Genomic DNA, 14,120 nt, shown 5'->3' with positions numbered 1-14,120 from the left:
ATGCACTCTCAAGATTAATCTGCTTGTTATTTCTTTTTTCCATACAAAACAGTACTTACATCAAACTAGAACTCTTTTCAGTGATTTTCAAGGATAACCATAGAAGACTCCATCGGGAAGAGGGGGGGTTCAAAAATTTTGCTTGAAATATAATTTACTGTGCTTAAATTTTCATTAAAATTTTCAGTAGTGTGTAATTTTGTTTTAAGTGTCTTATTTTCAAACATTTGGTTAGTGAGTACATAATTTATTATTATTATGTGTTGCCTCCGACGATGTTGAAGAAAATCTTCAATGGCTCCATAGGCTTTAGGTTCCATGTCTAAACATATGAAAGTGAATCAAAAATGGACCCTGTATCCACTACTTTTCATACAAACTGAAGAGTTAAAAGGGTTTATTGTTGATGTTGGATAAAAAAAATTACACAAGTCACAAACTGAAACTTGTTCTAGTGATTTTGATAGGTAAACCACAGAAACCTCCAACTGTCCGAAGGGTTTCTGCAACATCTTTGTCTACTTCTCAAATAGCGTTTTTGATAGTATGTATTTCCATGCAAACACTAGTGTATTTCTATATTGAAAAAATATATTTTTGAATACCTGCTGTTTTGTAGATGGATTTTCCTATAATTGTACAGAAAATGCACTGTGTTTTGTTGATCAAATTTAAAATCAAATCAAGAAAGGGTAATAGTCCAAGTTTGACTAGGCCGTTCAAAGCTCTCCTGAGCGATACTACATTTTATAAATAATAAATTGACTCAGATATCATATTCGAAAACATCGACCTCTTGTTTAATGGTAATTTTAAAATATTGATTTCAGCTTATTGTCTTGACTAATCTGTGGAATGATTTCAATCTATTGATAACTGATTTTCACTAAAAATGAAGGTTAGTTAAGTAGAGCTTTATACGACCCATTGAAATATGTGTATTTTGCATATGAATTATCTTAAATCAGTATAAAATAACTACTTAAATACTCCCCTTCATATTGGGCCATGCCAGGCGAATGTGGTTGCCATTGTTTAGAGAGCGACATCAGTGTTGTGTTGCCAATGGTCGACAAATATTTGCCGTATTTAGACGCAGTGTCGATGTTTCAACCCATATATCAAAGGTTGCCTACATTCGCCTTGCTTCAGCCATTGTGATGAGGAGAATTATAATATTTTGCAAATGATATCTAGTAGTCTTGTGAAATAATATAATGTTGCCGTTATGTATAAAAGGAAAAAATACATTCTCAAATTAGGAAATTCAATATCAATGGTTATAAATCTTGATATAAAAAGTATTCTACTATTTTTTTATATATTTAATTATTCATAGAAACCGGGTAGCTACACATGCCAGATCAAATTGAATACAATATGTGATAACATTGTACGTAAAATTTCTGCTCGTGCCAGCTTATATTATATGCATGCGCTAAAGCAGGGGTTGTCAACCTTTTTATGCCTGCCGCCCACTTTTGCTTATTTTTCATCGTTAAAATCTCCTTTCCGCCCACCAACATCGCTATATTTCAATCCAGTACAGTATATGGATGAAAAAATTTCTAGAAGGAATTTAGGAGATTTGAAAAAATAAGTTTTTATAACCAACATTTTATTCATTGCAACAAAAAAAGTTGCGGATACATAATATGTATATTATATCAATATATTATATTGAAAAAAAACAAGAAATTTTAAAAATCAAATTCAATAACTAATGAGAACCTTGAGCCTGATGCTGTTAAAAACAAACAAAGGTCTCCTCTTTCAGTGATTTTCAGACGATTTCTTTATTTTGTCAAGATGTTATTCACCATACTTAAACCTGATTCAACAAGATAAGATGTGGGAAAGGGTATTTAAATATCTTTCATTGTTTCCCACATTTTTGGATACAAACCAGGCATTTTTTTATTTTGCCAAAGCTTTTGGCTTCCGGAAATATTGAAATATTTTTGCTCTCGTCATATTTGAGTTCCAACAACTCTTCTTGATAAATTATATCGACCTCATCCAAATTTACATTGAAAGGATTTATCATCCAATTGTATGTCTTTAAATTTAAAATGTCTTTGAATCTTATTTTCATATCAATTTTATGTTCGATAAATAAGTGTTTTAGTGGCACCTTGAAGCTGCAGGTTAATTTCATTAAATCGTTTGAAAATATCTGCCAAATAAAAAGCATCATGCTTAACTGATGTCAATTGTTGGTAGATATGTCCCTCGTGATTTTCCTCTAAAAACTGCATGATACTGTCATATAATGCTACAAAGCGAGACAGGCATGCACCTTTAGAGAGCCAACGAACTTCTGTGTGTAAAAGTAGCCTGATAAATTGCTCATCATTGTCCTCGCACAAAAGAGCTGCACATCAGTGAGCATTATCTTACCACTTTTCGCAAAGATAAAGCAATCATTTAAGCCTGCGTTTGGTTCCCAGGACGTAATTCTAAGAATTTGCAATTAGGGACGTGTTACTTTCTAAATGCAGCAATGAAAAAAGTTAATCCGATCACAATATGTTTAGTCCATAGGTGAAGCTATGCCGAAAATCAAGATTTTCGGGTAAAAGCAAAAATCACCTACCGCCCACCACGAAAGCCTTACCGCCCACTAGTGGGCGGTACGGACCAGGTTGACGACCCGTGCGCTAAACAGACATTATCTAATAATTATTATTTTTCTGTATAATACAAAAACTTTTTTCTATTATGAAGGTATGTATTTGGACGTTTAGTTTGTATTTTTAATTATTTTCATTGAATAAATAAATAGTGTCATTATAAAATAGTTCCTTTTAATAATATAAAATTAAAAAATGATATTAATGATGTTGAGTCATTCTTTTTCATAGTACACTATATTGTGATCTATTTCTTGCAATGTTGCAATTACAATGATTTTTCCTTTCCCAATATTTTAATGATTAGCTATGGATAGTAAAGTTACTGCCTGAAATACTATATATTTATTATCATATCATCAATTACTGTGACAGGAATATATTAATAATGTAAATAATATAAAACTTAGTTTATTATCATATTGCTTTAAAGTAATTCAGTTACTATGTTGTGTGTGCGTGCTGAATAAAAATTGAAAACAAACTGTCAACACATACACTGTATAATTGAATGTGATTATTACGCAATGAAAATGTTGGTTAAACCTCATTCTTAAATTAACATTGATAATTTCATGTACAGTTTTTAATGTATCTCCTAACGAGACGTGATAAAATTCCTAGTGTGTAATAAATTATCATTTCCGGTATGCTTGCTAAATAAAAAAAATACTAAATATATTTTAATGAATCTCTAAAGCATGTTCTACATTTTTAGGTTATGATCTATTAATGTTCTCGGAAGGTTTTAAGATTGTCTACGATTGGGGTGCAGTACGAAAATTAAAACCTTCTGATTTATCAATAATATATTGTTTACTGCATGAATTATGTACTTCCTATTTCGATTATTCCATTGATAATGGTGTATCTGACAAATGTCACTTCAACAAAGTTCACGACGGTTTGGAAAATCTGAATTTCAAAGTATTTGAATTGAAAAAGTGACATTTGTCAGATACAATACTATTCAATTGAACCGTTGATGTGTACTTTGAAGAAACCATAAACAATTTAATTTTAGATAGATATCCAAATGTTTCTTTCATCAAAAATATGGATTCAATATCTATGGCTAAAAATAACAGAATAATGCGAATACACTAATACCTCCTTATAACGAATAGTTTACTTCCATTTCTTCATCGGGATAAATTTGGAGGAGGATGTTCATTCCTTGTTAACTGTTGGCAGAGTAGTTATTGTTGCCTGTCATTTGTCAGATTTAATGATGCAGGTGTTCATGACGTACCATTGTCCTGCATCTTGTCCAAATATATATCTCCAATTGTTTATTCGCCTAAATTTATTATGCATTTACGAATATATATTTTTTGTCGACGATAAAAATACCTAAGTATATCGAAAGAATATTTTTCCATTAAAGCAAAAATCTTTATAACCAGCAACTGTAGTCTGTACAGCGGGAGGGGGGACGGGGGGTATAAGTGTATTTCATATTTTGGATTCATAAATTTTTTTATTGGTATGTTTTTTTCAAAATTCAAGCTTCTGTGCTTTGAAACCAAAGTTTATTGTTACATTATAATAGTATCTATGTTTTAATTTCTATAATAAAAAATATGATAGATAAGACAACTTTGTTATTAAAATATTGTAAAATAAAGAAAATTCACATAAGAAACTAATTTTATTATTATTTTTAATCAATCAATAATGTAATCATTTTTAATGTGTTTGTAAATTAACATACAGTAGAATCTCGATTATCCAGGCTATTGGGGATGAAGATAATCAATCCGGATAATCAAAAAAATAATAAAATACCTTATTTTTACTAATTATATATTTCAAATTGTACATACCAATGCCTGAACACAAACGAACCTTAAGTGCGAGTGAGTAAGCATTCGGCACGCTTATATCTCCGCTCTAAGCGTTAGAGTAAGATAGAATTTCGACGGCTGAATTTTAAAAATTGAAAACTTCGCCGCAAAAAATTGATTTGGCTGATTACATGCTTTTAAAAACTGCGAGCATGTGTTGCTGAAATTTATTGTTTTTGTGTTAAATATAAAGTCAGTGGTAATTATTTTTAGTTATTTTAATAGAACATAATATAGTTGACTATGTTGTGCTTAAATTTGTTAGTCGTACTGAGAAGCAACATGATGATATAACGTTTCATAGTTAAGTTGATAATAATAAAATCGTTGTTCTACTGTGCGTTATACGCTAAGAACACGGCTTCATTTTGCCTTTAAATAGGCCCTCTCTCTTTATCATTACTCTAAGGTACATACCTTTTTCTTATAATCATACAAAGTTGATAATCAAAAATAAATTTGGATAGTCGAGGTCTGGATAACTTGGGTTCTACTGTAATATGAAACGTGCTGAACTACTTTTAAAAGGTAAGATATTAATATTAAAATGCATTTTATATTATAAATCCACTTTTAATATTATTGCTTTTCAGTGTCTCCCAAACTGTGGTACACGTACCCCTACTAATACACAATAGAATTGAAGGAATACCCTGTTTAAGTTTTGTTTTGTAAAAATGTTTGATCAGTGATTGAATTATAGTATTTGTACTATAATTTTGGTCTGTGTACTATCCACAATAAGTAAGCATTATTGTAGTTATCTATGCCAAAATTACATACTTGTAGATGTCATTGACGTGCAAAAAAATCTTTACTTCTGAAAGAAAATGTTTCAATTGGCAGATCGTCAGATAACTATAAAAGAGGGGTTTCGAATCTGACTGAATTAACTGTTCAGAACATTAAAAAAATTGGTAATTCGTCACCAAAACTGGGGTACATTGGTACAATACCTCTAAAGGGATACTAGCATGTCGTAAGCGTGGGATACACTACTTTACATAATAATTATTACTTTATTCAGTTAATTTTCAAAGGGATTTTGTCCACTAACTAGTCCAACGTTTCTTTTAGTGGTAACGTGAATTCGTTTGTTAGCATCACAGTCAAGTTTCACCATTCACTAATCCAAGAAATAACTTCTTAAAAATCACAAATAAAATTTTACAATATTATAAAAATATTACAACCAGTATTTAGACTCACCATTTTATACTGCTTATTTATACAGGTAGTACAATGATATGATTTCTTTCCGTGCGTTAGAAGTAGGCTGAGCTAATTTGTATATTATCAATGGTCGCTATCATTGACGTTGTTTATAAACCTTTGGTTGGTGGGCTCAAAAAAATATAGGGTCGTATGATGTTCGTTAGCCACGCCATCCAACTGTGAGTAGGACTTCAGCATCAATGCAAATAACGTATGAACATGTAATAGATACGTTTTTCTCATTCCATTAGTCATTTTTTTATACACATTCTTCTTGTCGTTGGTAGTGAGATTCTACGTTTTCAGTTTTTCAATAAATTTAGAAAACAAGAATCAACTACATAACAAAATCAGGCCAGACCATTTGTACGCAACACCTGATTTGGTCAGGCTAACCATAGACTAAAATATACTATCTGTTGAACCGATCAAACCGAACCATCCTTTTACACTGTATCGGGCTTCTCTTTCCTGTTACCCACCGAACTATCAACCATATTAACTTTATACAAAATAAATGCTTTGTTCAGTTTTTTTGTATCTCTTGTAAGTTGGTTAGTTTGTATTGACAGAATGTCCGCAATATATCAAAAAAGATTCACCCATTTTCTATGTAATGAATACACAAAATAATATTATAATACATAATTGTGATCTTTCTGCATCAGATAGCTTTGCTATTAAACCTGTACAGAATAGAATACATACATATATTTTTTATTAATCAAATAAACAATGCTTTCGTAATAAAATTGTCATATTATATCAAATTAGCCTGTTAATTATTTGTGAATATTTTTACAGATTTTGCTATATTTAATATTACATACTTGTACTATATGGTTTTCACTGTAAGACTATCATTATATTATTAGCGTTGAATTGTTGCCAAATTTAATGTAATTTTTGTTTGAAGTAAACTGGGATAGATAAATAAATACGGAGTTGTTTCTTTTCATGAACCCTGATTAAAGATAAGGTAGCTACAAACGATTGCGGTTCTCGTGTTTTTGAAAACAGGACGTGAGCCTTCATAAATCTTCAGCATGTTTCCTTTCTATGACTACTCGAAGTAAGTTAAGATTGAGAAAACAGTGGCAGCACTTCAAGTGCACTGCACTCCTCAGTTTTGTTTTCATTCATAAGAGTGATGGACGTCACTGGAAGAACTGTATGTTTTAAAAGTATTGGGATTTTTATAATTTAGCATATTGAACGGATATAACGGGGTTAAATTTTAGATTTATGAATATTTTTATGCGTATGCTCGTACAATTGGATTTTAGCCCCGTGAGTTCTAGTGCAGTGGTAGTTTTATAAGTCATTTTATTCTATTTGGATATTTATAGTCACGTACGAAATGATAATAGATCACTCACTCTATTGGTAAAACAAAGATAACTTCTTGTTCAAAAAACGACTTCAATATATTTTTCCTTCAAATGCGGTGAGTTTTTAAGTGGACAATTTACAGAATTTTGGAAACTGCTGCCTGCCACTGGTATCTGATAGACATAAAAAAGTAATTCATACAAAAACAATACACGGAGCATTATTACAATATCAGTCATTTCAAATTTTATGTATCGATTCCATCAAGGTGCTCCTTTGATGGAATCGCTGTTATAGGTATCAGTTTTACTACACATGACAAGTTGTATAATGTCAGTAAAAAAATTTGTCACCTAGTACAGATTGTATAATCGTTTCAAGCTTAACCATCACCAACCATCTATTTTATCAGACCAATTATTTTTTACATTTTTTTATTAGCTCGTATTCTTATTTGCCCGGTACAAATCTTGCAATCGATTTTTAACTAACTTCCCGACTAGCTAGACATTTGAAACTTTTAGAATATATCAGAACACGATGCCAATGCATTTTTTTTAATACTTTTAGCCATTTTAAGTAGAATTGAATTCATTTTCAGTTAATTCTGTTTTGTATGAAAAGTTATTTCGACACCATTATTGGTTGCTAAGCGGATGGTCCTAGCAACTAAATTATTAATATATACGTGCATTACTATGGAAATTAAAATGAAATTTCAGAATTATTTCTATCAAGTACAACTTTTTTTGATCGTTTAAGCTAGTAAGTCAAGTTTATATGATTCAACAGAAAATTTAAAACTTGTAATTATTAAATGTTAAGATATGTTATACCTAGTGCAGGTTTTGTTAAAATGGAACAAGTATTGGAAATAAACTTATTTATGTTATTTCTTCAAACCCACTAAAGCCAACAATAGCTGAACACATGCGAGTTACCGAAAACACTGAACACCAAGAAATTATCTTCATTCGCTTCTTCTTTCTTTCAACCATGTCCGATCCTAATAGGATCATATGGGCCTCCACAGAGCAGAGGTTTGTATTGACAGATTTTGTTTTTTACGAGAAATGGATGTCAGCCACTTGCTCAACCTATTAGGTCCATACCCTGACACACATAAATTGAAAAACAAAACGTATTATTCATTCGCTTAGGATCAATGAACGGTGGAACTTCTTCATCTGTGAAAATGGCCTTGTGATTCTATACCATTTCTATACCCAATAACAAATAGTCTCAGGATATTGCAATATTTTTTGTATTATCAATCTATAATCGAAGTAAATCAAAATACAAAATAGCTGCATCAATTACATATTACGATATATATTTATATACTTAGTAGGTATAGAAAAACATATAAGTAATTCTCACTTTTATTTCTTTCATATTTCGATGCAAATATCGATATTTTGTTTGCAATAGATTATAAAATAACACCCCAATATTGTATAAATGAATATAATTAAAAAATACTTAATACAATTCCTAGAAATATATTATCTTTCGGAAGAATCATTGGCAATATTTTTGAGTGGCCTGTATTTGATTGGAGTTTGGTGGAGAATAGTTGACCAGGAAATAACCTTTTGATGGTCAAACTGCTGCATGCCTGGAGCGCTACAGCTGGTCCCCGGGACACTCACTCGCACTCTGGGTTTGATTATTGTTATGTGTTTATCACTCTCGCGACGAGTCACCTGTACTTGTTTCTGCTAATTATTTTATGATTGAGCTACGTTGGTACGTGTCAGCTTGTTGTAGATTGAATTGTAACTAAATAATTGGCATTGTGACTGGGAGACATAATTGATTGAGAAGGTATATGATGGAAATGTTAGGTGGGAGTTTTGTCAGAATATTGGTACAAACAATCATAACATTGTATTGTTTGCTATGAAAAACACTGTATCAAAACCCTGTAATTTTTTGTGTTTCACTCATGTAAATCAAAGTCAAAGAGTAAGTAAAATCACTTTCAGATGTTTCTCAGAAATTTTATCATTCAATGGTAGATACTTCAATACATGGTTATTTTTCAGATACATGTGGAAATGTTTCATTACATAACTTCGTCCTGGCTACTCGGTGTAAGCTGCGTGTCAACAAAAACAACATTGCCATCTGGTTGGCTGATTTGTTCGGCTAATGCTTTTTCCTTGGCCATTCTCGCTAATCTTCTTTCTTCGGCGAGGAGTCTGTTTTTCATCATCCTTAATCTTTGTTCTTCTGTAACTCCTGATTCACTTTTGGTTTGATTGTTCGAGTTTGATTGTCTGACCGGTGTGGACATACTTGATGTTGACGGACTGTAAATATCAAAAACAAAAAATCAAAAATTACTGAACTAATAATGGTATTGAATATATTTGTTTAATTGTTTTTGTATATTATATTTTTTGACCAAAGATAATGTATAATAATTAATCAATATTATTGTTGAATATAATATTATCACCAGGTCTAACCATGTCGCCCGTCTTCCTAGTCAGGGTAAAAGTTGTACAAACGGACTACATTTATATAACTACCCATCTGTTTTTAGGTTTAGTCAAACTACAGTAGGTTAATGAATTTAATATAGAAGATCAACCAAAAAATGTAAAAATTTTAATTAGGAATACAAATCAGTTGATGTTTCCATAATGGATTTTCATCAACAATCATTAATATTTGTTGTTTCTTACACTGAATATGTCTCCAAAATTAAAACCCTGCCGGCATCATCGGCGAAGGGTGGAGGTAGGCTGTTGGAAATCCGACATAGATTATGCAAACTAAACTTTGTCAGTCATGCTTACTTGTTAACATTGAACTAAAAATACAAATTGCAGAATGATGTTATTGTTTAATTTTTTAACTTCTATAAACCCTGCCTAAAGCAAACCATAATAGATATTGAATAAGAATATATTTCTGTGCCTGAATATCTAAAATATGTCATTAAACCATACATAATTTAAAATATTTTATAGATAGAAGAATATGTTGTATCTATTATGATTTGGTTTATGCAAGGGTAACATGAATTTTAAAAAAGTAACTAACCATTTTGTAATTCGTATTATTAGTTCAATGAAAACAAATATGTAAGTACGACTGAAAAAGTTTATTGTGCACTATTTATGTCGAATCTCCAACAGCCTACCTCCGCCCCTTCGCCACTGATACAGCCAGTGTGACTGAAAAAGAGTGCACTATTTTGTCAGATCCCCCATAGCATACCTAAACTATTATGGTTTTTGGTTCAGACCAGGTCTAATTGAATTTTAAAAACTAACCAGCACGATCTGTAAATTGTATTCTTAGTTCGATGAAAACAAATATGTAATTATGACTGACAAAGTTTAGTGTGCACTATTTATGTTGAATCTCCACAGTCTACCTCCACCCTTCGCTACTGATGTAATATTATGACATGGTGCAGGCCATACGATATCATTAAGATAATCTTTCGAATAAAAGTTAAAGTTATTATTGACAATATTATAAAGATTAGATGTAAAACATTGGAAATTAGTATTGTATTTGAAGTTTTAGAAAATACTGTGTCAATTCTTCAATGATAGCAGGATGAATGGATACACTATGACTCGGGACTGGTATGAATAAGTTTATTTAAGCTTACATATTGGTATTGAATGCAGGTGTTGAATAAGGAGAATTATTAGTTGTATTTCTTTGGACATCGGGTGAATCATCATACTGGATCACGGTCTTAGCAATAGAAGCAGGTGTGGACCGTGCCAGAGCAATCTGTTGGTCGAGCAGAATATCGAATTCATCAAGAACCGGAGTCTTGGTGACTACGCCATCCTCCTCGTTTTCACTATCCGATTGCTTCACTATTTCATCGTCAAACAAAATGTTCATTCGAATTCTCTTTACATACACCTGAAAGAATAAGGTCCAACTTAATTATATTAAGACGATACATCATTAAAACGGCAAATAATTTTTTACTATAGGCACGACGAAATTTTAGACTCGCTTTCATTTGGAGAGCGAACGTCGAGGTGTCAATACGTCAATTTGTTTCGTGATGGCGACGGGGGTATTAATTCTTAAATCGTGTAAAGATGACTAAAAACGTTACCCATTTACTTGAAAAAGAAAACATGTCAATGAATATATTATTATTGTTACTAATAGAACAATAAACAGAAGATTAAATGGACGCATGTTGGATTTATATGACAAATTATATTTCGTTCGGCATGCATCATTTGTATCCGCGACCTGCAATCCGCGCATCGCCTAGCCACAATCTTTTTATCTTTTTGGACCATGCCTCAACTGAGGTACAGCCTTAAGGTTTTTTGATATCATATGGCTTCGAGTGACTTCTCTGACGAGTGAGTCTTGGAAGCTGACAATGTGTGTGATTGATGCATACGCTTTTTTAAGTATGGATAATAATTTTTAAAGTAATCATTATATTCAACCTTCCAAAATATTATGAATGCTTGCACATTACTTTTTAATTCAGTTGAAAAAATTTAATAATCTTACAGATACTGCCTTCTTGGAACCGAGAGAAGCAATTTTATCGAGGCAATCATCAAATTGAAACTTAGGATAGAGACGATGCGCCCAATGTTCTAATTTCTTCATAACCAAATCTAAATCTTCCTTTTCGTGTCCTTTTCCTGTAAAAAAAAAACAATTTAGAATAATTATTACTTTAGACATAGAATATTTAAACCAATGGCGAAGACTTCATACTCAGCGATTATTTGAAGCCTACCTTTTTATAAAAATTATTTTATTTGCATATTGACAAATTTAAATACGTAATCACTTATATTGACTCTATAAAAATAATTTAATTTCCAAACAACAATATGTCATATAATATGTATTATAAATAAATATAGATTATAGCACCATCTGTTAATGGTTTACAAAAATATGCCACAGTACGCCATCTGTCTTTAATGTATTTATCGGATTATTCGCTAGCAATGCTGATGTTTTTTTTTGTATGTACTTTGTCACATGACCTTAGCATGTCCATCGCAATGCATGCAAAACGATAGGCTCTGATACGTAGACTGCAGTTTTGTCCAAAATAATTAATAGTAGATAATTTAAAAAAATTATTTCTATGGCATTCAATCGCACATAAATAAATAATATAGATTGTTTTTAAAAATAAAAAATAATTTTATCTAATGATTTTTGATGTGTAGGAAAATACATTATTTAAACTTATCGCTCAATTTTATATCATCAGTGAATTGAAATTTCATCGATTAAGTGTGTTGTTGTCATTAGAGTGTACCTATTCATCAGTAGTAATATCGTATTATCTTCTTATTTTCCGTAAGTATACCTGACAAGCGTATTCTTTTTCTCTGATCTCCACAGCCTACCTCTTTCCAAAAATCATCTTTTGCACTGATTTATACATAATATATCATAATATGATTGAGACTTTCATGGTTGTTTGTTATCGTATTTGGTTTTTAGGTTGTCACTATGTCTTCTCCTCACTCTTTCCTCAATTTTTCAGGGTTGTTGCACTGACCATTATGAAGAGATAATATATTGAAATGTACAATTAGGTGTATGAATGGGAACACTGCTCTAATTTACTTTTTTTATACTTCAGCATTTTCGGACGAAGCGATCGCCTCATCTGCTTGATGGAAAACTGCCACTGCTAGTAGCCGAGTCCTAGTCAATTTCTATGCAAAAAAACATCTGATATTTCAGCTTCATCTGATATCTTTGCTCACGCAGCAAAGGGTCATTTTCATAGTTTCGTTTCCACCATGAACGAAAAGAGCTAAGCAACGTGGGCTAATTTAACGGGGTCGAGCGGGTTCACCGTGTCAACCGGTCGGTTGAGTTTCAAACAAAGCTAACCTAGCCTCCATCTCCAGCACTCAGTTGCTAACTCGTACGTTCATGAATGTAGTATTGTTCCGTCACTCGAAGGCGACGGTCATGGAGCAATTTATTGAGGCAGCTCAGCATGTTAGCATTTCTATGTTACATGGAAAACGGAGTCAAAGGACTACTGGGATACGAGAATACCTTGTGGCGGCTCGTCGAGCCCTTTTCTGGTAGAGATTACAGCTTATTACTGGCTTAGCACTAGGCTTGTTTCGCTGAGCTTATCAGGTTTAACGCATGCCTCTTCGTTCGCGGTGGAGATCTGGCTTAATAGCGACGATGGGATATGTTCATAAATGTCACAACTTCCGGCTCTTACAGCAATATTAAGCTTATTAAGTACTGGTCCAGTATCTAGAAACTTACATTATACTATGATCGTCTCATGTGCAAATGGATTTTACGAAAAAAAACATCGACAACTAACTACCTACTTATGCCTCAATTAAAATTGACATTTTAAAAAAGAACCTTGAAATTTAAAATCTTTGAAAAATTCTTCGATAGTTTTAATTCCTCTTGGGCCAGTAAGTCTTTTCGGGTTGAGTACAGCTCGAGGATTTCTGACCACTTTTACTTGTTTTGGCTTTTCTGGATCGACTCGACGTGGAGCTTCTTCTTCAGCTAAAATTAACAAAGTGAGATTGAAACTTTCATTATGATATTTGTCTCGTTATTTCTATTTGACAACATCTAAAAAATATAGTTAAATTCAACCAAAATCACCTTCGCTGTGACTATTCTTATCGTCGCTATCATTTCCAGAATTTTGTATACGTTCATCGTCTCCTTCAATTATCCTTTCCAAATCGGTAGCACCATCGGCATCCTCCATATAGATATCTTCCAAAAGAGACATATTGATAAAATATAATCGTATCTTAAATGTAAATATAGATCTAAATTGTTTACTTTTAAAAACTTTTATTTTCACAACTGAACATCTGTGAATCTGTCTTCTGTCACTTCATTTGACATTTCAATTCCGAAATTGCGCGGGCTTTTTTATATGGCTCATAAAAATATTTAGTAAATACCGTGTAAGTTTGTCACAATAGAATGTAGTTTTTTAGTTAGTACACTAATATTTTAATATAATAATACATAATAAATTTCAGTATTTCTCATACAACAGATACAGATACATAAATTGTAAAATATTAGAACGAATAATTCTTTACATTTA

The 14,120-nt window shown here is 31.8% G+C and overlaps 1 protein-coding gene across 2 annotated transcripts; it reads right to left on the bottom strand.

Annotated features, from left to right (window-relative positions):
• Positions 1-8,995: 8,995 nt before the first annotated feature.
• Positions 8,996-13,903, bottom strand: LOC147074982 (protein TIPIN homolog). 2 transcript variants are annotated; one of them, XM_085943330.1, is made up of 5 exons: positions 13,661-13,903; positions 13,406-13,558; positions 11,546-11,682; positions 10,662-10,927; positions 8,996-9,342 (listed from the first exon to the last, which is right to left on the bottom strand). In XM_085943330.1, exons 1-5 carry the CDS (start codon positions 13,791-13,793, stop codon positions 9,096-9,098), a joined length of 936 nt encoding a protein of 311 aa, XP_085799456.1. In that variant the 5' UTR covers positions 13,794-13,903; the 3' UTR covers positions 8,996-9,095. The 2 variants fall into 2 exon arrangements, with proteins under 2 accessions (XP_085799456.1, XP_085799457.1); XM_085943331.1 differs by lacking the exon at positions 13,406-13,558 and having other exon boundaries at positions 8,998-9,342.
• Between the last annotated feature and the right edge of the window lie 217 nt (positions 13,904-14,120).

The sequence above is a fragment of the Rhyacophila brunnea genome, unplaced genomic scaffold (assembly GCF_057557595.1).
Source record: "Rhyacophila brunnea isolate RB1 unplaced genomic scaffold, BYU_Rbru_1.0 scaffold_15, whole genome shotgun sequence".
NCBI classification, from domain to species: Eukaryota; Metazoa; Arthropoda; class Insecta; order Trichoptera; family Rhyacophilidae; genus Rhyacophila; species Rhyacophila brunnea.
The sequence above is the reverse complement of the archived record's forward strand: the minus strand, read 5'-3'. Positions and strand labels throughout refer to the sequence as shown.